The 26,869-nt window shown below is 45.3% G+C and overlaps 1 protein-coding gene across 2 annotated transcripts in view; it reads left to right on the forward strand.

The window, feature by feature from the left end:
* The window catches only part of FOXK1 (forkhead box K1), a 63,164-nt gene extending 40,361 nt beyond the window's left edge, over positions 1–22,803 (forward strand). Inside the window, exons 5-10 of one of the 2 annotated variants that reach the window (XM_040439259.1) lie at positions 2,136–2,329; positions 11,261–11,406; positions 15,210–15,476; positions 16,657–16,875; positions 19,218–19,355; positions 21,828–22,803. In XM_040439259.1, the coding sequence (XP_040295193.1) occupies positions 2,136–2,329; positions 11,261–11,406; positions 15,210–15,476; positions 16,657–16,875; positions 19,218–19,355; positions 21,828–21,859 (996 nt within the window). In that variant the 3' untranslated portion in view covers positions 21,860–22,803. Of the gene's footprint in view, positions 1–2,135; positions 2,330–11,260; positions 11,407–15,209; positions 15,477–16,656; positions 16,876–19,217; positions 19,440–21,827 lie in introns of both variants that reach the window. The other variant, XM_040439258.1, reaches the window with a different exon arrangement.
* Positions 22,804–26,869: the final 4,066 nt, after the last annotated feature.

Below are 26,869 nucleotides of genomic sequence, written 5' to 3' on the forward strand. Positions count from 1 at the left end.
TCGAGTAACAATTGTAATCTTGCTGGCAGGATTACTGTGGGAAACATACAAAAAAATTTCTGTTGATGTGGTGTTCTTCAAAGCATTAGGCTACTTTGACATCTTGATAATTTTGATGGTGTTATCTTTCATTTTCCAAGTCATTTTTTATATTTAAACTAGAACCAAAAATCCTGCAGTGTTTGCACTGGCCACACTTACCTGTTTCTCGGCTGTGTCATGTGACCATCAATCAACTTTCCAAATAACACAGCATGTTATGTGCGGACAGGAAGTCAGTTTCTCTATGTATTCCTATAGGAATGAATAGAGAAGTGGTACGTAACAAACTGTCGTGGTGGCTCACCTTACTAGTGTAGTGGATGAGGTGCTGCTGTCGAACCAGAATAAATAGGGTTTTGAAAGACTGAAAGAACTTGATAGACAGGCACTCAAACAGCTGGATTTTAAACTATAAAATGTGGACAATCTCGGGTATAGTTAAATACAGAGGATTCCCTACTGGCCCTTCTACTACAAAGACTCTTCTAACTACCTCAATACTGACCGAATTTGTATCTATACAACTTTTTATCAACTTTTTTCTTATCACCTTCCCTACAATCGACTCAATATATTTCTTATCCATATTTTTATCTATATATTTTTTATCCACATTTTATTAGCTATATTATTAAAGGTGTATATTGTGTATTTAACTATATCCGAGATTGTCCACATTTTATTAGTGTGCCTGTCTATCAAGTTCTTTCCATGAATAGAGAAGTAACTAACTTCCTGTCCTGTTAGAGATCAGAGTGTTGGTCACATGACACAGCTGAGGATCAGAAGGGATCATGACTCACATATACAGTCACTGATAAGATTACCTTCACTACAGGTTACATCATGTGCAGGTCATAGGATAAAAATTTCGGTGGGAGTGCTACTTTAATAGAAACTCTTACTGAGCTTCAAATTAGTGTACACTGCTAGGTGTAAGAACTACGATTCTCTGAATTTAAATCCTCCGAGAAAGCTCTGTGCACAGGGAAAAAAAAGCTGAGAGATTTCAGCTCAGAAGCCTGTAGAATTCTGAATGCAGCCCAGATTTTTAATATGGGATAAAAGTTGGTTCAGTACATGAGAAGTAATTCAATGTACAATATATAAAGGGAGTCTGTCACTGTTATCTCTCTTGTGCAGCAGAATTTCATCTTGTTACTGCCCTGGAGAGAAGTGTACTGCGCATGCACTGAAGTTCTGGCAAACATACGAGAACACCAGGCCAGGCCCTGTTAATCACCAATGGGATAGGAGAGACTTGATAACCGATGACCTATGCTGAGGATAAGTTATCACTATCTGATCTGTGGGGGTCTGACACCCAGGACCCCCGCCAATCAACTGTTTCAGAAGGTAGCAGCGCTCCTGTGAGCACCGCGACCTTCTCGCAGCTTACCAAGCACAGCGCCGTACACAGTGCAGCGGCTGTGATTTGTATCGCTCTCAATCCCATTCACTACTATGGGACTGAGCTATGCCTGGGCCCTAGGCCATGTGACCTTTGAACGTGTGGTCACTCTCCCAGGAAAAGCTGCGAGCGCCTCTGCCTTGTCAAACAGCTGATGGGTTTGCAGCTCAGCCCCCTTCACTTCAATGGGGCTGTGCTGTAACATGGCCATGTGACTGATGTACGGTGACGTCACATGGCCTAAGAAGAGGCCATGACGCTTATGGAACAGCGGCCTCTTCTAACAGCTGATGGACGGGGTTGCCGGTTGTCGGACCCCGGCCGATTTATATTGAAGACATTAATATCATAATTTAAGGGATGAGGGAGAGGGAAGGAAGACCACAGCTTAGATTGTGAGCTTCAGTGGAAACAGAAAAAAGTGATAATGTCTGTAAAGCGCTGCAGATTATGTCAGCGCTATATACGTGAGTAAAATGAATAGATTTTTTTCCTGCTATTTGAAGCGCAGGTTTACCATAAGAAAGGTCTCTCCTGGCACCGCTTGATAATTAGCAAACACAAGATGGCAGACTCCCTTTTAATAGCTTGTTTGCAGATATATTTTTACAATATTCTAGTCTTACTGGGTTAAAATAACCCTTTGGTATTTTTATAATGTTTGTATGACTTTTCTCTCCAGAACTCTATCCGTCACAATCTATCACTGAATCGGTATTTTATAAAAGTACCACGTTCTCAGGAGGAGCCTGGAAAAGGTTCATTTTGGAGAATTGATCCTACGTCTGAAGCCAAGCTAGTTGAACAGGCATTTAGGAAACGCAGGCAGAGGGGAGTTTCCTCCTTTCGTACTCCTTTTGGTCCACTTTCTTCCAGGTACTGGTTCTAGCATCTTTGTCTTTATAATTCTTTTTTATTTTTTTTAACTTATTGCCTAAAATTAAAATCTCATAATTTTCTAAGTTAGGGCTCTTTCACACCTGCGTTCTTGTCTTCCGGCATAGAGTTCCGTCGTCGGGGCTCTATGCCGAAGAATCCTGATCAGGATTATCCTAATGCATTCTGAATGGAGAGAAATCCGTTCAGGATGCATCAGGATGTCTTCAGTTCCGGAACGGAACGTTTTTGGCCGGAGAAAATACCGCAGCATGCTGCGCTTTTTGCTCCGGCCAAAAATCCGGAACACTTGCCGCAAGGCCGGATCCGGAATTAATGCCCATTGAAAGGGCATTGATCCGGATCCGGCCTTAAGCTAAACGTCGTTTCGGCGCATTGCCGGAGCCGACATTTAGCTTTTTTCAGAGTGGTTACCATGGCTGCCCGGGACGCTAAAGTCCTGGCAGCCATGGTAAAGTGTAGCGGGGAGCGGGGGAGCGGTATACTTACAGTCCGTGCGGCTCCCGGGGCGCTCCAGAGTGACGTCAGGGCGCCCCAAGCGCATGGATCATGTGATCACATGGATCACGTAATCCATGCGCATGGGGCGCTCTGACGTCATTCTGGAGCGCCCCGGGAGCCGCACGGACTGTAAGTATACCGCTCCCCGCTCCTACTATGGCAACCAGGACTTTAATAGCGTCCTGGGTGCCATAGTAACACTGAACGCATTTGGAAGACGGTTCCGTCTTCAAATGCTTTCAGTACACTTGCGTTTTTCCGGATCCGGCGTGTAATTCCGGCAAGTGGAGTACACGCCGGATCCGGACAACGCAAGTGTGAAAGAGGCCTTAGGGAGGATTATAGATTTTAATCTCCATTTTGTTGTTTTCCCCCCTTCTCTTTGGTAGTCCTGTAGAGAATGTATGGGGGCAGTGTATATGCTCGACTTGCCACTCCATTAGGACTGGTAGTGTCCCAGCGGTTGGATCCCCACCAATCACCAGTAATTAAAAAAAAAAAAATTCCATTGACATATGAGGACTTGTTTTTTTGTATACAAAACAGTTTTTTTTAGTGACACCATTTTGGGTGTGCATAACTTACCGGTATTACCGTATTTTTCGCCCTATAAGACGCACCGGCCCATAAGACGCACTTAAGTTTTTGGGGAGGAAAATAAGAATTTTTTTTTTTTAACCAAAAGGTGTGCTTTTGGTGGGTTTGGAACTAATGGTAGTCTGTGGATGGCACTATTACTGGGTATCTGTGGATGACGGACACTGTTATGGGGGGATCTGTGGATGACGGACACTGTTATGGGGGGATCTGTGGATGACGGACACTGTTATGGGGGGGGGATCTGTGGATGACGGACACTGTTATGGGGGGATCTGTGGATGACGGACACTGTTATGGGGGATCTGTGGATGACGGACACTGTTATGGGGGGATCTGTGGATGACGGACACTGTTATGGGGGGGATCTGTGGATGACGGGACACTGTTATGGGGGGGATCTGTGGATGACGGACACTGTAATGGGGGGGATCTGTGGATGACGGACACTGTTATGGGGGGATCTGTGGACGACGGACACTGTTATGGGGGGGATCTGTGGATGACGGACACTGTTACAGGGGTGATCTGTGGCTGGCACTGTTACAGGGGGGATCTTTGGCTGGCACTGTTACAGGGGGGGATCTGTGGATGGCACTGTTATATATGTGCCATCCACAGACCCCCTACGCCATAACAGTGCCATCCATAGACCCCCCCCCCAGCCCATACCAGTGCCATCCACAGACCCCCACCCCTTAACTGTGCCATCCATGGATGTTATCCACAGATCCCCCCCCAGTATACAAATATAAAATCTTATTCAATTAAAAATGATGACACATGACCCCTCACTCCTAATAGTACCATACATCCTAATAGCTTCTGTACAATGCCGGCAGGCAGGCAGGCCGGGCGGCCGGCGCGTCACTCACTGACGTCACTTGCCTGCGCCGCCTGCTTCATTCATAAAGTAGGCGGCGCAGCACGTGACATCAGGGAGATACGCTGCCGGCCCGCCCGGCCTGCCTGCATTGTACAGAAGCGGTTAGGATGTACGGTACTATTAGGAGTTGGGGGGCATGTTTAATAACTTAATTGAATAAGACCTTTTATATTTGTGCAGCACTGGAGCGGTGGAGCGGGGCTATAGTACAGTGACTGCACCGCCCCGCCGCAATTGCCGGCCCCCAGCTCCTCCTCCCAGTCCCTCCCCCGCTCGCTCGTACATCGCAAACTGCGATGTTAAACTGTCAGCATTTGCCCCATAAGACGCAGGGGCATTTTCCCCCCATTTTTTGGGGGGGAAAGTGCGTCTTATGGAGCGAAAAATACGGTAACTTTTTGGGGGCTGTAATGGGGGTGGGGGTGTGAAGCAATACTGCCATTTTTATGTTAATTAAAATTTATGGAATGTGATGTAACGTTTTCATAGGTACCATTCTGGTTTAAGTAACATTATTTGTATTGTACTGGTTGCAATGAACATGGTGATACCATATATGTATGCATTTGCGTGTTTTTTTTTTTGCAAAATAAAACCATGGGAAAAAAGTTTTTTCTCGTGCATGGCATTGGGGGACACAGCACCATGGGTATACGTCCAACTACCACTAGGAGGCACTAGACACAAAAAGTGTTGGCTCCTCCCAGGTGGGCTATACCCTCTCCACAGGCACAAGGCTATTCAGTTTTAGTCTAGTGTCCGTAGGAGGCAGACCTGTCCTGCTCTTTTTGCAGGTCCTGCTGCTTTTTTATTTTTTTATTTTTATTCTTTTTTTCTCTCTTTCTGCAGTCTCGGTGATCTCCACCGTTACACCTGCTGCAGGCTGGGGCTCCATCGTGTTCCACTTTAGTTGCCCCCCCCCCCCTGCGGGCGCGTACTTCGGTACCATCGCCGGTCACCCAGTCCCCACAGACTGCATCCGCAGTGGCTTGCCGGCATTCCCGTGTTGAGTCTGCCGAAGGGGTGACCCTGCAGCGCCCGAAGACATCGGATGGTGAGTATATTCCACTGTCCCTCGTAGACATCGGACGGTAGTATATTCCCCTGTCCCTGTGTCCCTGCCCCAGGGTTAGGTTCCCTCCTGTGGCCAGGGGGGTGGGATCTACCTTTGGAGGCGGGTCCTGGGAAGCCTCCATCTTCCTCCAAGACAACCCCCCCCCCCCTTTTTTTTTTTTCTTGGTTGGGGGGTTATATTCTTGTTTCTCCTCCTTTCTTTTCCCCTTGGTTGGTTTTTCTCTCCTCCTTGGCCACACAGTCTTCTCCCCGGCCTTCCCCGCTACTTTAGTCCCCGGCTTCTGCCGGGACTAGGCCTCATCTTCCATGGCCCGTTCCCGGCTCCCAGGTGCTCCGTTTGCCCTGATCCGCCCATCCCCAGGCGTCGCTTCTTTCCCCCTATTCTCCTCACCTAGTTTTGTGGGTCCGGAGGGCCCTCGTTGGCCGCGATTCGCCCCGCCCCCTCGCTCCATTCCCGGCCTCCTCATAAATCGAGGCCCCGGCTTTTGGGCCTGCTAGGCCGCGATCTTCCCGCCCTCCTCCTTGCTTCCCGGGCTTTTCTGGCCCTCGGGAGGGGCTATCTCCTCCACCCTTTCCTGGTCTAACGTGGGTTTTCTGTTGGAGGGGGTGGCTACCCCCCCCCCCCCCCTCAATTGCTTCATTTCTCCTGCAGCCCTCCTGACCACCTCTATAGCTGCTGCAGCACCTCTTAGGGGAACATGGCATCCCGGTCCAGATAAGACAGCCTCTGCTGGCTGCTCTATGAGGGTCTCCTCTCCTCGGATCGCCACGTGTTTCACGTGCGTCCGCTGTCTACGAAGGCTGCCATGCGGTCAGCCTGTCCCTGCTTGTGTGCAGTACCTCTTCCCAGACCCCTTTGTGTCCCCTGACCAATCCTTTTGTGTGGGTCCCCCCTGAATGGGCTCCCTCCCTGTCAAAGCCATGGGAACCTGGTCCGACTCTCCCAATCCCTGGCGGAGTCGCTGGACCGCTACCTACCCAAATTGCGACCACCTCTGCCCTCCAGGGTCCTCCTGCAGATGGGGCACGCTCAGATACCGGGTCCGGCAAGGGGTAGCTCACAGTACAACATCGGGTGGTCTCAACAGGGTCCCACCCCTCCTCGGCATCCTTGGGTCCTCCCCAGGACAGGCCTGAGGCTGGTGACGTATCCTTTCCTGTCACCCCATCCGTTGCCTCTGGGGACACCTCTGCACCGATTCCCTCGGAACAGAGCATCAGGCGGTCTTCCTCCATACAGAAGCCCTCTGGGAGGTCAAGACTGACGTGCACGGAGGAACCTCTCCTATCCAGGGTTGGTATCCCCTCTAGTGGATTTTCGGATGGCGCTCCCCTGACTGCACAGGTATTCAACCGCACAGGTAAGGCAGCAGTCCCCGTGTTTAGCATACTGAGTCACCTACGTGGTGTCTCTGGTACGTACGCCTTCTCCTTAACAGGGGGGTACCTGCACCACTGCCTTAGGCTGTACCTGACAAGCCTTCCTGGTTCCCCTATACCAGGGGCTATGCTCTACACATTTGAGTGTTTCCACCGGGTCCCCATCCTGGTGCTGGTGTTCGCCACTCTACCTCATTGCAGGGGGTCCCTGTTCTAGGCAAGCTGATAGCTCAGGCAAACGCCTCCTGTAGGTTGGTAAGAAAAAGCAATTATATCTGTCTGTTTCCAGCCGCCTTGCTCCCTATTTCTCCCTTCCGGGCGAGATATACAGGCCGCCTTCAATTGCCGTAGCAATTACACCTGTCTGTTCCCAGCCACTTTGCTCCCTTCATAGGTAGAGTACCTACACCATCTCCAGATGCTGTAGCCAATACCCCTGGCGGGCTCTATTGTGTTCCATGCGGCAACATTTCTCCCTACGGGCGAGATATAGAGGCCACTTTCACTTGCCGTAGAATTGCCCCTGTCTGGTTCTAGTGGGCACCAAGCTGCCACCTTGATCCCTTCATATGTAGAGTACCTGCACCATCTCCGGATGCTGTAGCCGTTACTCCTGTCTGGCTTTATAGTGTACCATGTGGCATTTTCTCTCCCTTACTGGACGAGATATTGAGGCCTCCTCCAATTGCCGTGGCTATTGCACCTACCTCATCATAGTGTGCACCAAACAGCCATCTTACTCCCTTCATAGGTAGACTTCCTGCACCGTCTCTGATTCTGCAGCCGTTACACCTGTCTGTCTCTATGGTGTACTATGCGGCCCTGTTTCCCTTTTTTCTGGCGAAATAGAGGGCCTCCTTCAGGCCATTGCACCTACCTGATTGTAGTGTGCACCTGTCTTGTTCTTTGTGGTTCCGTGCGGCCCTATTTTCCCCTTCCCTGCGGAATATAGGTACCATTGCTAACGCGGTAGCTGTTGCACCTCTCTGGTTCTAGGGTGCACCATGCGGCCACATTGATCCGATCTTAAATGTAGTACCTCTACCATCTCCAGATGCTGTACCAATTATACCTGTCTGGTCGTATCTCTGCACTACACAGCCGTATTTCTACTTTACAGGTTGAGTACCTGTACCCTCCAAATGCTGTCGCGTTCCCAGATGCTGTGGCCACTCTCCTTAGAGTGCAACATGCAGCCACTTTACCTATATTTTAGGCGTGTGTTTGTAGTATCCCAAGTGCTGGGCCCTATGGTGCAATCTGTGGCCCATACAGTTTCTGTATTCCTGGGTGCTTTCTGCCCCCGGGTTCTAATCTGTGCTGCGGATGTTGGTTTCATCCTTTTGGTTCTTCCATACATCTGCCACTCCGTTACTGTCGTGCTCAATGGTCTCCTTGTACTTCTCAAGGCACTGTCTACAACAGGCCATCCTGGTTCAGCATGTGCATGGTTACCATATCTGGCAGGGGTGGGCCAGCCCAACCCCCACCTTGTCGGTCTAGTGCTACTTTCGGTAGCTCCAGTATATGGCTGATCCGGCAGGTGGTCCACATACAACCACGCTCTCTACACCATGGCCAGGTGGTTGTTGGCCTTTGTGCTAGGGTTGCTCTTGCCATCGCTATAAGGTACTACGGTATGCTGCGCTCCGCTTTACCCCATGTTATAGAGGAGTACTCGCGTTGTTTCCTATTACAGAGCGGCCCATTCCTGGTGGAGTACAGTGATCTCCACTGGATCTTCTACCTTGTTGGGGCACGTAGCTTGGTGAGCACCGGCCGCTGCAGCAGTTTTCGGTCATCCCTGGATGTCCTCCGCCACACGGAATCCTTCTGGGGTCAACGGCATTTATCGTCGCTGGACGCCCTCCCTGACGGGTCAGGGACAGGACCACTGAGCGCCACACACCTGCCTGGTAGGTGAATTTTCAGCTGATTGCTCTGGCATCGGACAGGGTCCCGTAGTTCCTGATGGGTCCAGGTGTTCTCGGTATTCCCTTATATTCTCTGCTTAGTTTTACTACATGACAGAGGGGCAGTCCCCTTGGACCTTGCCGTCGTCTGCACCTGTCAGGTACTTTCTCCCCCCTGGGAGTTTTCAGTATGCCGGTCGCAGCTGGTTTCTACATTTCTGTGTAGTCTCACCCGGTTTTTTCTTGGCGACTTCTGCATTCCTTATGCATATGGATGTCTGTCGATTTAGTGGTACATCCCGAGCTGCTGTACTTGCCCTCTCTGGGACAATGTACACAGTTTGCTAGTCACTATTCTTGGAATGGCTAGTTGTCCATGGCCAATGTCCCTTCCCCTATGGTAGTTTCATTTCACCTTTCCTGGATATTCTGGCTTGTGTTGTCTTCTGGTGGTTCAGCTCCTGGTTCCTTGTCAGCCCATTCCGGGTACTCCTTTCTGGAGTCCCTGTCCCCGTTCATTTGACCACTCAGGTTCTGCATGACAATAGTTTTTTTTTGGGGGGGGGGGGGCTTGGGTTGATTGTTCCCTTTATGGGTTCCAATAGCCTTGTGGTCCTCTTGGGATTCGTGTCTCTTTTCCCATTCTCCCACATCAAGTACCTGGTATTGAGTGGTTTAGTGCTACGGTTTGCAATTCCGCCGTATGGTCTCCTTCGGGAGGGACCTCCTCCTGTTGTAGAACCTTTCCTCCTTAGGCTGTTTGGAGTACTCTCCTTCTACTCCCATGTCTCTCAGTCCAGTGTGTCCCTGCTGAGATTTCCTGGGCCTGTATCTGGTTCCTTTTTTCCCTGATACTTTATATGCTCAGAGTTTCCTCTGGTCTTACGCTTCACAGTGATATCTTGTTTTCAGAGGCTCGAGCCTCGTCTTCTGTTTTTGGGACGCAGGTCTTATCATTCTCTTTTCCTGGCCTTTGCCTACAACCCCCTCTTTCTCCAAGGGTTGGCGGTTTCCTCTAGCAGCCTTGGGTTTTCACCTTTCACATGTGAGCCTTGCTCCCTTCACATGTGAGCCTTGCTATGGCTTCCCTCACTTGTTTGGCTTCCAGTGCTTCCCTGTTTCCTTGCTCCCCTGGCCTGTCAGGGGTTGGCCACAGGTTTTTTCGCTCTTTGGGTCTGAGACAATTTAGAGCGTTAGGTAGTTCCAACACGCGGTGCTGTCCTAATTTTTTCTCCAGCCCTTGGCTGAGCTCGGTGTTCCCCTTTGCCGCCTTCTTGCATTTGGGATTTTCTTCCAGGCATTTGTCCTGGAGTGCTGGCAGTCTTCACTGCTTCTTCCTTGAGGTTTCTTCCTTGTTATGTTAACTCTTGCCCATTCCGTGTTTTGTCCTGTTGGGTCACATGGTTCTCCTGCACCTGTATGCCCAACCGGTGGCATGGCTGTTCTTTTTCCACCCTCGGGAACTGCTTTGGGACGTCCCATGGTGCTGTGTCCCCCAATGCCATGCACGAGAAAATTCTATTTTTTGTACTCACCGTAAAATCCTTTTCTCGTAGTAGGCATTGGGGGACACAGATCCCACCCTATGTTTTTACTACCGCTTCTCCGGGCTGGTCTCTTAATCTTTCCCGGTTCGGGAGTTGTTGGTTCCTTGCTTTTCTTCTCTCTCCTACTGCTTTTGGTACAAACTGAATAGCCTCGTGCCTGTGGAGAGGGTATAGCCCACCTGGGAGGAGCCAACACTTTTTGTGTCTAGTGCCTCCTAGTGGTAGTTGGACGTATACCCATGGTGCTGTGTCCCCCAATGCCTACTACGAGAAAAGGATTTTACAGTGAGTACAAAAAAAATCAAATTTTTTGTTTTTGTTGTAATAAACTTTATTAACCTTTTTAATTATTAAATTTTCTAGTCCCGCTAGTGGACATCGCTATACCTTGTATTCCAAGGCATTATAGCACTATAACACTGTAACAGTGACACGACCATAGTTTTTTTGCAGTTTCGATGTGGACCCATTCATTTCAATGTAGCCACAAAAGATGTAAAGATGTGCTGTCTACATCTGTATATCCGTTCTGCGGCCCCGCAAAAAAAATAAAAATAAATAGAACGTCTACAAAACAGACAAGAATAGGGTGGGACATGCAGAAGAGGAAAATGTAGGATGCACATGGTCGTTATCCATGTTGTGCGGATCCATGATTTGCCAACCGCAAAACTGACATAGTGGTGTGCATGAGACCTTAGTCTGTGGCACAGTCTAATAGACATACAGTCATGGCCGGTATGGGGGCATTTGTTAAGCCCCTAGTTGCCATGACAAAGCATCAACATCCTGTGATTGCATTTGTGGGGGGCGATGTTGACAGAGGGATCCCCCTCCCTCTATCTAACTGCCTAGATGCTGTGGTTGCTATTGACTGCAGCTTCTACGGGGCACAGTTGATTTCATAATTTTTATAAAATTAAAATTGATATTCAGTAAAATGGCAGTTTACTACCCAACCCTATTTTAGCTATTTTATTTTCTGAAATAATAATTAGTGTCCTTGCTTTAGGAGTGCACCGGCTTCCCCAACTTATCCAGATTCCTGTGGCCTGCAGACTCCTGATAGCATGTCTCGAGAAGGATCCCCCGTTCCACATGATTTTGGTTTTAAGATGGCCTCTGTTCCAGAGTATCGATACTCCCAGAGTGCACCAGGTTAGTAGTAATTTGACATAACAGAATTCCTTGAAGCAGAATTGACTTTGTGACAAAATCCTTCAGACTTAAAGTTTATGTACACCTTCTGGGGCAATTTTTTTTTATGGTTGCATTATACTCATTTGGGGCTAAAAATCATTTTTTTCAATTGGTCTTAAAAATATTGAGCCGTTCTGTCACAAAGGGTTAACTGTTTTTCTAGCTGTGTGACTGGTACTTTCACTCTGTGATGGTGATCTAATAACTCTGATCACTAAATTATTAAGAGGGCATAAACACTTATTTAAGCCACATTCTTATCAGTAAGATATGGATTGAACTTTGAGTGTTGATAATGTCAGAGAGCAGAGATAACGAGCCCGTCAGCTAGCTGTCTGACGGAGCAGAGAAAATTCAGATCCCTCCATTAGAGCATCTCTGCTCTGTACAGAGAAAAGGACTCCATAATTTTCAAAAAGACCAATTTAAAAATAATGATTTTAGCTCATAATGAGTACAATGCACTAATAAAAAAGAAAATTGTCCCCAAAGATATACATAGCCTTTAAGGCTAGAATCACACATGCAATTAGTTCAGTTTTTTGTGCAGTTTTAAAAAAAAATCTAAGCCAGAAGTGAATTTGAAAGGAATGGAAAATATTAAGGAAGGGCTATACTGCATCAAATGATTAGGGTAGGTTCACATATGAAATAAATCATGGAAAAAAAGATACAAAACATCCTACATGATATGATGGTAAATATGCGGATGTGCATGGCTACATTTATAAAGTCACGGAAAATAATGCACTAGAACAGGGGTGGCCATCCCGCGGCTCCTTGCATCTTTGAATGCGGCTCGAAGGGGAGCGGTCCGGCCAGCTCTTACTCTCCTCTGTCTACATATGCAGCTCGCAGGGGAGCGGGCCAGATATTCCTCTACTTTGCACTTGTCTCAGCAGCGCTCTCCAGTGGTGTGCTGGGTGGGGGAGGTCCGCCCTGGGTTCCGCTCTCAGGAGGTGCCCAAACACAGAAGCAATGAGCGCTTTCATCAATACAGATGGAAGCGCTCATTGCTGGAGCGCAGGGAGCTGTAGTCCTGTCACTCACCGCTCTGCTCCCTGCGCTCCTCCCCTCCTTCAGGCCGGCGGCGCTGTGAATTGTGGAGCAGGAAGACTTCTCCCCGCTCCACCATTAAGCCTGCAGACACAGATCGTGCTGCTGGCATGTGTGGGCGGAGCCTGCAGTCCGGTGATCTGCATAAGCTCCGCCCACACATTGCTGCATCGCGATCTGTGCCTGCAGGGGAGAGAGGACTGTGAGCTTCAGGAGCGGGACAAGCTGAGTAGTTACTGTGTTTTTTTTTTTTTTTTTTAATACAGAGGGGGCACAGGGGACTTTATTACTATGGAGGGGGCACAGGGGACTTTATTACTATGGAGGGGGCACAGGGGACTTTATTACTATGGAGGGGGCACAGGGGACTTTATTACTATGGAGGGGGCACAGGGGACTTTATTACTATGGAGGGGGCACAGAGGACTTTATTACTTCGGTATGGAGGGGGCACAGGGGGCTTTATTACTATGAAGGGGGCACAGGGGGCTTTATTACTATGGAGGGGGCACAGGGGGCTTTATTACAATGGAGGGGGCACAGGGGGCTTTATTACTATGGAGGGGGCACAGGGGGCTTTATTACTATGGAGGGGGCACAGGGGGCTTTATTACTATGGAGGGGGCACAGGGGGCTTTATTACTATGGAGGGGGCACAGGGGACTTTATTACTATGGAGGGGGCACAGAGGACTTTATTACTTTATTACTTCGGTATGGAGGGGGCACAGGGGGCTTTATTACTATGGAGGGGGCACAGGGGGCTTTATTACTATGGAGGGGGCACAGGGGGCTTTATTACTATGGAGGGGGCACAGGGGGCTTTATTACTATGGAGGGGGCACAGGGGGCTTTATTACTTTGGAGGGGGCACAGGGGGCTTTATTACTATGGAGGGGGCACAGGGGGCTTTATTACTATGGAGGGGGCACAGGGGGCTTTATTACTATGGAGGGGGCACAGGGGGCTTTATTACTATGGAGGGGGCACAGGGGGCTTTATTACTATGGAGGGGGCACAGGGGGCTTTATTACTATGGAAGGGGCACAGGGGGCTTTATTACTATGGAGGGGGCACAGGGGGCTTTATTACTATAGAGGGGGCACAGAGGGCATTAGTACAATGAAGGGCATTATTGCTGTGAAGGGGGCACAGAGGGCATTATTACTGTGAAGGGGGCACAATGGGGATTTCTACTATGGAGGGGGCACAGAGGGCCTTACTAGCACAGTGTGCATTACAACTATTAAGGGGGCACAATGGGCATTGCTGTGAAGGGGGCATAATGGGCATTATTACTGTGAAGGGGGCACAAAGAGGGCATTACAACTGTGAAAGGGGCACAGAGGGCATAACTACTGTGAGAGGGCACAATGTGGGCATAATTACTGTGAGGGGGCACATATCTGCACAAAACTACTCTGAAGGTTGTACAATAAGGGCAATACTACTGTGAGGGGGTACAATTTTTTTTTTAAAGTATTGGTGGGGTGGGGGGGGGGGGGGGGGGGGATTGGGGTTGCCAGCTCAGATAAGGTCCCCAAATCCTCATCAGACCCACAAAATAAGCCCCCCCAGTGCCCACATAAGACACCTAAAATCAGACACCCCATGCTCACATCTCCGCTATGTCAAATCACCCCCACACACATGATCTCAGAATGGGGGTGAGAGGGTCATTCGAGCATGAGGGTGCCATCTGTGCGTGGGGCGGTCATCTGTGCGTGGGGCGGCCATCTGAGCATGGGGCGATCATCTAAGCATGAGGCGGACTGAGTACAAGCCAGATTTGAAACACATTGTGAAAAACAAAGATTGCCAGAAGTCTCACTAAAGCTGTCTACATTACAGGTAGGAGAGGTGGTTTAAATACACTTTTAAATGTTTGAAAACTCAATTGCAGTAATACTGTCGTGTGCACGCATATCTGTGTAAGCTTGTGGCTCCTGGCAGTCATACGATTTTTTTTGTTTTTTTTCCTGGTTCTTTGTGTTTGTAAGGTTGTCCACCCCTGCACTAGAACAATTGATTCAAACATAACATATGGACTAAGTCCTCACTCTAATGATAAAATCTGAGACTCTTAGCCAATATATTTTGATCAAAACACATCTGTGCCCACCTACCCAGCGCCACGGTGGTCTCGGTCAGGCAGGTCCTGCTCTAAACCTACCTATGCCATATGGGCATCTATATTCAGGACAGCAGACCCTGCGCATATAGTGTGTTGCTCCTAGTTACCTCTGTGTGCACCCAGCAACCGATGAGAGGAGGAGCACGCACACCTATATGTACCACCTTAATCAAGGTCGCCTATTAGTTAGGTGGGGCAAATGTGCACATATGCAGCAACCAACTCTGTCAGAGGAACAGACAACCAGAGTTACTGTATCCGGCAAAACCCGATACTGCCCCACACTGCCAGATCCTCACTGACTATAATTGGATCCAACTGGGAATCCGGCAGCTTTCCAGCATAAATTCCAGTTTTAATGCAGCTTTATTATTTAGAGAGTCCCTGCCCTTGCACTAACAGTATTAAGGAATAAATAGGGTTGCTGAACGGAAGCTTTAGAGCTGATCAGTAAAATTCGAATAGCTTTTTCCATAATTGTTCTTGCATATGTATGACTTATTTATCTATACGTATATTTAGATAATGTATGTATTTATTCTTCATAAACCAGTATTTATATTCTGTGACAGGTTCCCCGGTGAGCTCTCAGCCAGTTATCATGACAAAGCCTGTACCCCAACCAAATTTTGTGGCCAAACCTTTGGCCTACATGCCTGCTTCCATCATGACCTCACAGCCAACAAGTCATGCCATCCATGTGGTGCAGCAAGCACCTACCGTCACCATGGTGCAGGTGCTGACCACACCTACCAACTCAGCAAATGGATACATAATTGCAAACCAGAGGCCACCTTGTACCAGAGATGAAATACGAGGAACAGTTATGGATGCCAGAGGTCAGAATATATTGCTCTTGTTGACAAGATACGGTTTGTTTTGTTCTACACACAATTTCCATCGACTTTTAGTCTTAGCTGTACCTTTTCTGTTTAGGCTATATACTATGATAATGCAGCAGCCAGAGAAAGGTTTGAAAGTCCTCCTGAGCCTCCTCGCTCCTTCTGTATTCTCAGTTTAGGGATATCTTCCTTTAGCTGAAGGTCTGAGACAGACCTATTGCTAGGTACACACTGGTACACCCCTGGACTTCTGGGTAGGTCATCAATATCCAAAAAGTGGAAAACACATTTAAAGGGGTATTCCCATCTCGGACATTGGGGGCATAGCGCTATAGTTAGAACGGAGCCCGCACACCGTGCATGCACGACCGCCCTCTTTTCTTTCCTATGGGAGCACCGAAAATAGCTCAGTGGCATGCTCAGCTGTTTTTTGAGGTCCCATTGAAATGAATGGGAAGTGCACTGCACAAGTGCGGCCACTTCTCCATTCACTTCTATGTGGCTGACTGAAATAGCCAAGCCAGCACTAGCCTATTTTCATTGCTTCCATAGGAATGGAGGGCGGCCATGCATGCATGGTGCACCCTCCGGCACTTTGCGGGCTCCATTCTAAGACCTGCACCTATCAGACATTGGGGGCATATCCTAGTGATATGCCCCCCAACTTCTGATATAGGAATACCCCTAGGTGCATGACTGAAGCTGCAATAGAATGCACTTTATGGGCAGCGTAATGAGACAATGTGGTGCACAGAACATCCTTTTTAATGCAGTCCTGCTGAAGTCAGTGAGAATTGCTTATGTCTGCCGATCAGATATACCTCTGCAATGTAATTGGATATTTCATGAAAGTAGAGATGTAGTCATCAAGGGCAGCTTATGACTGTGAACATTCTCAAGAAATGAACATCATGTATATAACTGAGTATTTGCTGTATGTTGTAGCATATGATTATATTCACTCTCATACGGTTACAGTGGATAGAAAGAATATTTCATGAGTGTCATCCAGCTTTAGAGGTACAGAACGTCTGCCGTAAATGTGCAGACTTTGTGATAACCGCATAGAGCTGAAGCATTTATTGCTTTATTGTCCAGTATCCTCTTGTATGTTTATTTCATAGGATGTTAATCAGTAATGGATTCCTGTATGAAAATATTCTGTGTCATTTCGCAGGCATGAAGGATGAGGTTAATACTATCACCTTCGCTACGATTCCTACTCTTCCAACTGCCAGCAGAGTTATTCAGACTGTAGCTAGTGCATTGCCCCAGACTGTTCAGGGGCAGAAAGTTACCCTTCTACAGCCAACTGCCCCCGTCAGTATAGCCCAGCACTCTCCAGTGGTGACAAAAGAGGTTGTGACAACTGCCAGTCTTCCTGGAAATATCTATGGTATGTAGACTACTTGTTTAATACTAAAGACTGTAAAATATAACATTAAACACCTCACGTCCGCCCATAGACTAAAAACGTCCGGGAGGTGGTTCTCTATTTCTGAATGGACGTTCCAGAACGTCCATTCAGAAACTGCAGCTGCACGCTAATCGTGCAGCTGCTGATCGGGTTGCCCGCTGTCAGTGACAGCAGGGCAACCCAGAGAGAAGGCAGGGACAGTTCCCAGGTGTCCCTGCCTTCTGGATCGCTGCATACACAGCAGCACCGAGCGCTGTGTATGCAGAGCAGGAAGCGCTATGCACTTCCTGTTCCGGCCCGGCGGTCATGTGATCGCCGGGACCGGAGAGTGCAGGAGCTGTATTGCGCTGTACAGCCTCTCTGGGGGGGTGTATTTCTCCTGTACCTGGGGCTACTATGTCAGCACAGTTACAGGAGAAATCAACAGTGAAAAAAAAGTGAAGTAAATGTCCCCGAGAGGTCTTGTATGACCTTATGGGGGACGAAAAGTGTAAAATAAAGTGTTACAATTGAAAAAAAAAAAAAAAGGTTTCACAAAAAAATTCCCCAAGTAAGGAATACAAAAAAAATAGACATATTTGGTATTGCCGCGTCCGTGACGGTCGGCTCTATAAATATATCACATAATTGACCCAGTCCGATAAACACCATAAAAAAATAATAATAATAACTGTCAAAAAAAAAAGCCATTTTTGTCACCTTACATCACAAAAAGTGCAACACCAAGTGATCAAAAAGGCGTATGTCCCACAAAATGGTACCAATAAAACCGTCACCTCATCCCGCAAAAAATTAGCCCCTACATAAGAAAATCTCTCAAAAAATAAAACTATAGCTCTCAGAACATGGATACATTAAAACATAATTTTTTTTGTTTCAAAAATGCTATTTTGTGTAAAATAGCATAGCAATAGCAAAAATGCTATATGTGTAAAACTTAAATAAATAAGAAAAAGTATACATATTAGGTATCACCACATCCGTAACTATCTGCTCTATAAAAATGTCACTTGACCGATTCCCTCAGGTGACCACTGTAAAAATAAAGAAATTAAAATAAATAGAAAACTGTGCTAAAACAACCAATTTTTTGGTCACCTTGCCCCATAAAGTGTTATAATGAATGATCAAAAAATCATATGTACCCAAAAATAGTACCAATAAAATTGGCACCTTATCCCCTAGTTTCCAAAATAGGGTCACTTCTTGGGAGTTTCTACTGTAAGGGTGCATCAGGGGGGCTTCAAATGGGACATGGCATCTAAAAACCATGTGGAGTTCCTTTTCTTCTGCGCCCTGCCGTGTGCCCATACAGCAGTTTATGACCACATGTGGGGTGTTTCTGTAAACCGTAGAATCTGGGTAATAAATATTGAGTTTTGTTTGGCTGTTAACCATCGATGTGTTAAAGAAAAAATTGGATTAAAATGGAAAATCTGCCAAAAAAGTGAAATTTTAAAATTTGATCTCCATTTTCCTTTAATTCTTGTGGAACGCCTAAAGGGTTAACAAAGTTTGTAAAATCTGTTTTAAGTAACTTGAGGGGTGTAGTTTCTATAATGGGGTCATTTATGGGGGTATCCACTATGTAGGCCCCACAAAGTGACTTCAGACCTGAACTGGTCCTTAAAAAGTGGGTTTTGGCAATTTTCTTAAAAATTTGAAGAATTGCTTCTAAACTTCTAAGCCTTCTAACGTCCAAAAAAAATAAAATTACATTTCCAAAATGATGCCAACATAAAGTAGACATATGGGGAATGTTAAGTAATAAATATTTTATGAGGTATCACTTTCTGTTTTAAAAGCAGAGAAATTGAAATTTACTAAATTGCAAATTTTTCAAAATCTTTGGTAAATTTGGGATTTTTTCATAAATAAAGGTGAAATATATTGACTCAAATTTATGACTATCATGAAGAACAATGTGTCACGAGAAAACAATCTCTGAATGACTTGGATAAGTCCAAAGTTATTACCACATAAAGTGAGATATGTCAGATTTGCAAAATTAGGCCTGGTCAGGAAGGGGGCAAATGGCCCAGATGGGAAGTGGTTAAAATGGCCAAATAAAGGTGACAATATAGAGTTCTGCATCTCGACATTGTGTTGCGGCTGATTGTATTTGTTATCAAGCAGATTGGACGGCTTTTATTGTGTGTCTAGATTACCTTTAGAGTACATTTACAGTATGTTTTATGATAACTTTGCCACTTGATTTATGAATTACCCCAAAAAATTCTAATGTCCTGTATGACTTAAGTGAAAAGCTTGTTACCGCTGAATAACACAATAATCCTGTACCTAATCCTGCTGTCCGCCAGCTCTTACCAACCCGCTGCAGCTCCTGGCTCAGGCAAGCACCTCGCTCCCTGTGGCTGTGTCCAGTGCTGTTGATCGAGAGACCCAAAAAGAACCAGAGGCGAAGAGAGTCCGCCTGGATGAGAGCTATGTACCCCAAGGTGAAGTGATCACATCCGTGTCAACACAAGTAGAAGGGACCGGATAATGAGACAAGAATGATATGTGTAAAGATGAATGTTCAGGTGATTCAAGCAAGAGTTCCACAATAAATATGAAAAATCATCTTTGCTAAACATTTTATCTGTGACATTAAAAGCCCAGTGTAAAGATATGCCACACACAACCAGCACTACACAATCTGGGGCTGTGTACTTTCTATGTGGTGTGTGTTGTTTCCCCTCTATATTTTAGATTGAGGTTCGTTGTTATAATTAAGGTTGATCTGTCACTTATAATAAGCTCCCCTATCATAGAAACATAGAAACATAGAATGTGTCGGCAGATAAGAACCATTTGGCCCATCTAGTCTGCCCAATATACTAAATACTATGAATAGCCCTTGGCCCTATCTTATATGAAGGATGGCCTTATGCCTATCCCATGCATGCTTAAACTCCTCCACTGTATTTGCAGCTACCACTTCTGCAGGAAGGCTATTCCATGCATCCACTACTCTCTCATATACTAGCTATATGGGGTTGTCTACTCTCTAGCTATATGGGGTTGTCCCATAAAGACAACCTCTGTATACCTTATTAAGACATGATAAAGAAGTTCCCTCCTCAATACCCCTTCTATGAGCAATAATGGAGGACTACCCTGAAGAGCAGCTATTGCTCTGGAAATTCAGCATGTCCATCCCTAGTTGGACATTTATTTAAATGGCCTTAAAGGAGTTATCCCATGACTAATGTAAAAATGAAAATCAGACATCATATAGTACATGACAATCTCTTTCTTACAAAGCTAGAACCAGCCCTGTACCTCACATGGATCCAGAGATCTCTCCATTCATTGTTCTGCTAGATTTATATCAAGCTGACAGCTCAAGGGGAGTGTCTTTTCTGCTGCAGCTAAGGGGGTGTGTCTCAGCTCTCCCTATCAAAAGTCAGGAGGCAGTTGAAGGATGAAATTGAGCATGTGCGACCATCTCAGTGAGCAGGTCAAAGAAATCAGAAGAAAAAAACAGCAGGTGGCGCTATACAGATACATTTTATTGAATAACTCGGTGGCTATGCAAAATTTTTAATTACATACAATTGCAAAAGTATTGAGATCCAGGTGCTGGTTTGAAAACTGTAGAATATTTTTCGTAGGACAGCCCCTTTAAAGGAAATGTGTCACCATGAATTTTATCTGTCAGGTAAAACCAGATAGTGACATGTCGTTTTTTCTAATGGTTTTATTTTTTGATTGCAGATTTATTTATTCTATTTCCTGAACATTATTATCTTGCCTGAGCTGTTTTTTACAGCATTTAGAAAGCTGTAGGAAAATTGTTTTACAGCAGTCCCATAATCCATAGACACAATGGTCAGGGCGAACCTCATTGACTTCTAGGGAAGGGATTCTAGGCATGCTCTGTGACCTGTGCAGAGGTTATTGTACAAGGAAAGAATAGATGAGCTTTGACGATCACCTATTGTGAATGGTGGATCCTGTCTTATCTATACACAGAGGTGATATCTTTACAGGCAGAATTAGAACAACAGATAAGCAGATAACTGCATTAATGAGATATGTACAGACAGAGAAGTGGCGCCTATTATTTGGATTAGTGTTTAGTATAAAAACTGCAGAATTTTATGTTTTTTCTTTAAATATAGATATTGACGTGGAAAATGAAAAATATCATAACGTCAACAAATTATTTAAGAATATGTTAAACCTAACATGATTTAAACAATAGGTGATTTTCTGATGACACATTCACCTTAAAAGGGTTATCCAAGACCTATAATGCATCCCCCCCCCATGTTCCCCTTACAGAGGTTGTACTTACCTTGCCTTCCGTCACCCACGTTGCCACTGCTGCATCTCCCAGTCGTGCAGGTGAAAACATCCGGCAACCGGGGAGATGCAGCGGCGGCCGTGCCAGCATCAGAAGCGACGCGGGTGTCGGGGAGCAAGGTAAGTGCAACCTCTTTGGGAGGGGGGGTGCATTATAGGTCTTGGATAACCCCTTTAAGTAATGCTACACTTGTCTTTCAGTGCCCTATACAACTAAGAGCTGACCGAAAGAAGTCAGAGACAACTGGCTTCTATTTATTTTCAGCGACGAGAATGGGAGCCTTGTGTCCCCATTTGAATGCAGTGGCAGTCATGAATGTGAGCTGCCATTTTCGTCAAAGTAAGCTTGTATAACCACTGCTCCATTTAAACGGGGAACATTGTACCCCTGTTCTTGTGATTGGTGGGTACTTAAAGAGCGCAGGCCTCAGTGTGCTAGCATGTGAATAGGACCTTAAAAAAAAAAAGAAATCTCCATATTGTAACTGGCTCTGTGTCAGGTTTATCATCCTTTGCCTTTCCAACTCCCATAGGGCTTCTAATATCCAATAGCTTGCAGCAGAACTTTTTCATTTTGTGTCGCTTTGTGTCACATTAATTTTTGCAATATCATCTTGCAGGTCTTGGTGCACTGGAGGCGAAATCTCAGTAATCAAGTGCCTTTCCCCAGATGGATATGTAGAAAATGCATCACCCGCCACAACATAAAGATGATCTGTAGCCGGATGTATTCAAATAAGCTATATACAAAATGGTGCAGCTTTTTCAAGACTCTTTTTAACACAGTACAAGATAATTTGGCACCTAGATTAGTGTGCAGGATCCAGAGTTCTTCAGGACGCTGCTTGTGAGATCATGTGATTGCGATTGTAGTGTATAGGGTAAAGTTAGTCCTGGGATAAAAAGTGTACAGGGTATGTGTGGGCCTGGAGTGCTGGGTACAAGATTGCAGGCAATTTTGTGCAGAATTACATAGTCTAACAGGACTTAAAGAGGATTGTAAGAGAGTACAGAGAGAAGTGGGTTATTTCAGGTGAGCTTAACAGACCATTTCAGCTGTGAAACACTGCCTGTCCCTCCACATCTCAGCATCATAACTGATGGCCGCTCATTCGGGGAGGTTTCTCTTCCATAGTTTCTAGGGCACTTTTTTAGAATTTGAATGGTTCCGCTAATCTTGGATACCTGTTTTAAAATACAAAAATATATTGCAGATTTTTCTCTCTTCGCTGGCCACTTTTCATTTTACGCATTATTTGTTAATCTCAATAGATGGACAGGAAACTGCAGTGTTTGTAAGATGGGTGGGAAAGATCCTATCTATGGGAGCTGCTCATGAATGTAGTCGTAGGACTGATGTTTTCTTGGATTCTCTATCACATTAGCACTTTTATGGACTTAATATGTGCCAATGAATCCTTACCACAGTTCTTTAATGATCTCATTGTAAGGACCTGTTTTTTTTCTTGATAGTGTATTTAGACAGCCAGTGGACCCATTGGTCCTCGGGCACCACGGACACATTTGGTTATGCCAGGTTAGATATACCGGGTGGGCCATGAACAACAGAACTTTGTTTAACTTGTGTGGTTTGTACAGGATAATGGAAGGATGTAGTACTTAACTGTTCCAGGAGAAGCTGGAAGTGGTTTCCACCAGCAGCTATGCAAGGTTCTCCTAGGATTAACCTTCAAGTAACCCCGCAGATAAAAGGTGCACACTATTAGACCTTGTAACAGTGGAGACCACAATATTTTGCTCACCGTATGTTGTACTGCATGACCTTTGCACAGGAACACATGCAACGTAAGGCAAGTTGCCCGTCTTGCTGAAAGAATCAGCACTCACACCTGTGATCACTTAACACTCTTATCGAATTGCACCAGGAAGATGTCCATGTACAAGGCTGTGTTCATATTTTCACCAAGAAATAGTCTGCCTACCCATAGCTGTGCATCAAACATATTTTTGGATCATGAAGTGGCTTTTCGTGCAGCTCATTTGAATTTTCGGTGTGCCAGTACCTGTTGTTCTGTGAATTAACACTTCCAGGTAGATGGAACCACGCTTCATCGGACAGGACGTGTTGCAATGGGCCCAAATGTCCGTTCAATTGCAATACGCCACACACGTCTACTTATCCTCCCTTTTATCTCCTCAGACCTGACATTCTGGCTTCCGTTGAAGTGATTTCAACACACGTTGACATGTGCTTGATGGGATAATTTTTGTGTGATTTCCTCAGGCTTTTTATAATAACATATAATGGGTGTCCCAACGCATGGCTGTCTATTTATTTTTAATGGGAATTGGCCATGGAGATGTGTTATGCCACCTCTGCACCAAATCCTCTCTACTGCTTTTTGGTGGAACAGAAATGTCCAGAAATTGACCAGCAAGACACTCCTGTGTGTTCTTTTGAATGAGCTTGTGAATGCATAGGCCTCCATTATCAAATTTTATTTTATTTTATTTAATACAACACACTCACGCCCAACACTACAGTCCTCCAAAAAGAGCCCCACTTGATTGGCAGGGAAGGAAATGATGGGCCGCATTCATTTCTTAAAATGCTTTGGCAAAATGAAGCCTGGACCAATGTCTGCATCAACGCCAGTTTTACTGTAAGACAGCTATGATGATTGAGGCCCGGTAAGCATTATCCTGTACAAAAAACACAAGGGGAGTAGGGGGTCTGTTTTCTGTGGCCCAACCTGTATATTTCTATCTGCATTTTTTATGTGATAAAACACTTTATCAATACTTTTCCATAAATATCCTGCACTCTAAAGCAAATTAAAGTCAATAATTATACATATAATCTTTATTTATTTTTTTATTGTCATCGAAAATACTCATATTTTAGACCACTTTTGCATATGTCAGGTCATTGTCCGTAAGTCTGGGATAATGTAACACACTCCAAGTTGTAGTCTGACGAGCAGCTTTCATGTATTCGGTTACTTCAAATCATCCTAGACTCCTAGAAACGATTCTGCTGAAAACGTTCACCAAACTGCATAGTCTGTCAGCACGAGGCCTAAGTACACATTTAGAAAAGTTCTCAGAGGGGCAGAACTAGGTCAAGTTGCTAGTGGACATGTGGTCACTTTGTGCCTTATGTAGCTATACAGTCTTGATTCTAGATTACTTTTTAATATAATAAAGTATAAGAAAATGTATTTAATTTAAATGTTAGGATTCTTTAATGGGAAAAAGTATGCCGTTTATTTTTATTTCTCTTTCAGTAGGTTAAAATGATTGTACTCACATTACTGGGTGCTCCATCATTATAGATTTAGCTCCCAGAAATGAAAGGACTCATTTTAGGGATCCTGCCACTGACATGCATTACTGATGCTTTATGTTTGTGGGTTTTTTTTAAAATGAAAAGCTGAATATAAAATACACATGGCTTTTTCAGAAATCTCTCATGTTTCAGTTGCTTGTCGGACTTGCCATTTCTTATCTGCAGTATTTTTCTAATTGGGATTTATAAGGACTGGTGTAATATTAATACAGCGATAAAAATGTTCACTTTTTTATGTACATTATTTTCTCTCTGGTAGCCCCCCCCCCCCCGAATCATTTATCCTTCTGGTCCACCTTCTGCATTTAGTGGTGGACTGAAATGCTCAGTAGTTTCCCTACTCCCCCCAGAGTGAAGCAGGTCAAGCGGTCCAGACACCTTTCAGTCATTTATCCCTACTTCCAAATTCATAGAAGTATATAGCTATATTTCTCACTAAACAGTGTAGTGCTTTCTGGGAGATTCAGGTGATTGGCTCATGTGAGCTGCTGCCCAACAAGGCAAAGGGAAGAGGGTCCTCCAGATTAGCTGTCAGTCCCCTTTAAATACAGACTGTGTAAACATAGACTGTCTAAAGATGTGCAAGATTTATCACAGTGACTCATTTGATAAATTTGGTGTGTGGCAAGACACTTTTGTCTAACTTCATGCCACCTTTTTGCTGGGTAGAATTTTTGTGCCAAAATGTTTGTACAAAATGGAGTATCTTAAAGGGGTTGTCTCATCATGGACAATGGGGGCATATCGCTAGGATATGCCCCCATTGTCTTATAGGTGTGGGTCCCACCGCTGTGCACTTTACTTAAAAACACTGCCATGAATAAAAAATATCAAAAACTCCTCCAGCAACTTGGTGATGAACAATGCCTTTTTCAGTATGTTGGAGCACCACGTCACAAGACAAAAGTGATAACAAAGTGGTTTGGTGATTAAAACATTGAAATGTTGTGACCATGGGCAAGAAATTTGCCAGATTATTTATTATTATTATTGCACCATACATATGAACATGGGTGTACATTAGGGATGAGCGAATCGACTTTGGATGAAACATCTGAAGTAGTTTCACACAAAACTTTGTTTCAATACTGTACGGAGCGAGCACTCTGTACAGTATTAGAATATAAAAATCTACAACAGATGGGGAAAGAGTACATTAGGTGATGGTAGAAGCTGCTAATATGGCAAAATCAGGTTAACCCAAGGCAGTGGACTTGTGGGACCAAAGAGAGCATGCAGCCATTGACTGTGATAGGTCTGTGGGGGGGGGGGGGGGGCGCTAAGTGTGATGGGGGAGAGATAATAAATATTTTTTTTCACCATAGAGTTGTTTTAGAAACCAAAAGGATTATAATGAGGATGTAGTACAGGGTGGGCCATTTATATGGTTACACCTTAATAAAATGGGAATGGTTGGTGATATTAACTTCCTGTTTGTGGCACATTAGTATATGTGAGGGGGGAAACTTTTCAAGATGGGTGGTGACCATGGTGGTCATTTTGAATCCAACTTTTGTTTTTTCAATAGGAAGAGGGTCATGTGACACATCAAACTTATTGGGAATTTCACAAGAAAAACAATGGTGTGCTTGGTTTTAACGTAACTTTATTCTTTCATGAGTTATTTACAAGTTTCTGACCACTTATAAAATGTGTTCAATGTGCTGCCCATTGTGTTGGATTGTCAATGCAACCCTCTTATCCCACTCTTCAGACACTAATGGCAACACCGCAGGAGAAATGCTAGCACAGGCTTCCAGTATCCGTAGTTTCAGGTGCTGCACATCTCGTATCTTCACAGCATAGACAAGTGCCTTCAGATGACCCCAAAGATAAAAGTCTAAGGGGTCAGATCGGGAGACCTTGGGGGCCATTCAACTGGCCCACGACGACCAATCCACTTTCCAGGAAACTGTTCATCTAGGAATGTTTGGATCTGACACCCATAATGTGGTGGTGCACCATCTTGCTGGAAAAACTGAGGGAACGTGCCAGCTTCAGTGCATAAAGAGGGAAACACATCATCATGTAGCAATTTCGCATATCCAGTGGCCTTGAGGTTTCCATTGATGAAGAATGGCCCCACTATCTTTGTACCCCATATACCACACCATACCATAAATTTTTTTGTTCCAACAGTCTTGGAGGGATCTATCCAATGTGGGTAAGTGTCAGACCAATAGCGGTGGTTTTGTTTGTTAACTTCAACATTCACATAAAAGTTTGCCTCATCACTGAACAAAATCTTCTGCGTAAACTGAGGGTCCTGTTCCAATTTTTGTTTTGCTCATTCTGCAAATTCAGTGCGCTGATCTGGGTCATCCTCGTTGAGATGCTGCAGTAGCTGGAGTT

Source organism: Bufo bufo, chromosome 7, assembly GCF_905171765.1.
Source record: "Bufo bufo chromosome 7, aBufBuf1.1, whole genome shotgun sequence".
In the NCBI taxonomy this organism is placed as follows: domain Eukaryota; kingdom Metazoa; phylum Chordata; class Amphibia; order Anura; family Bufonidae; genus Bufo; species Bufo bufo.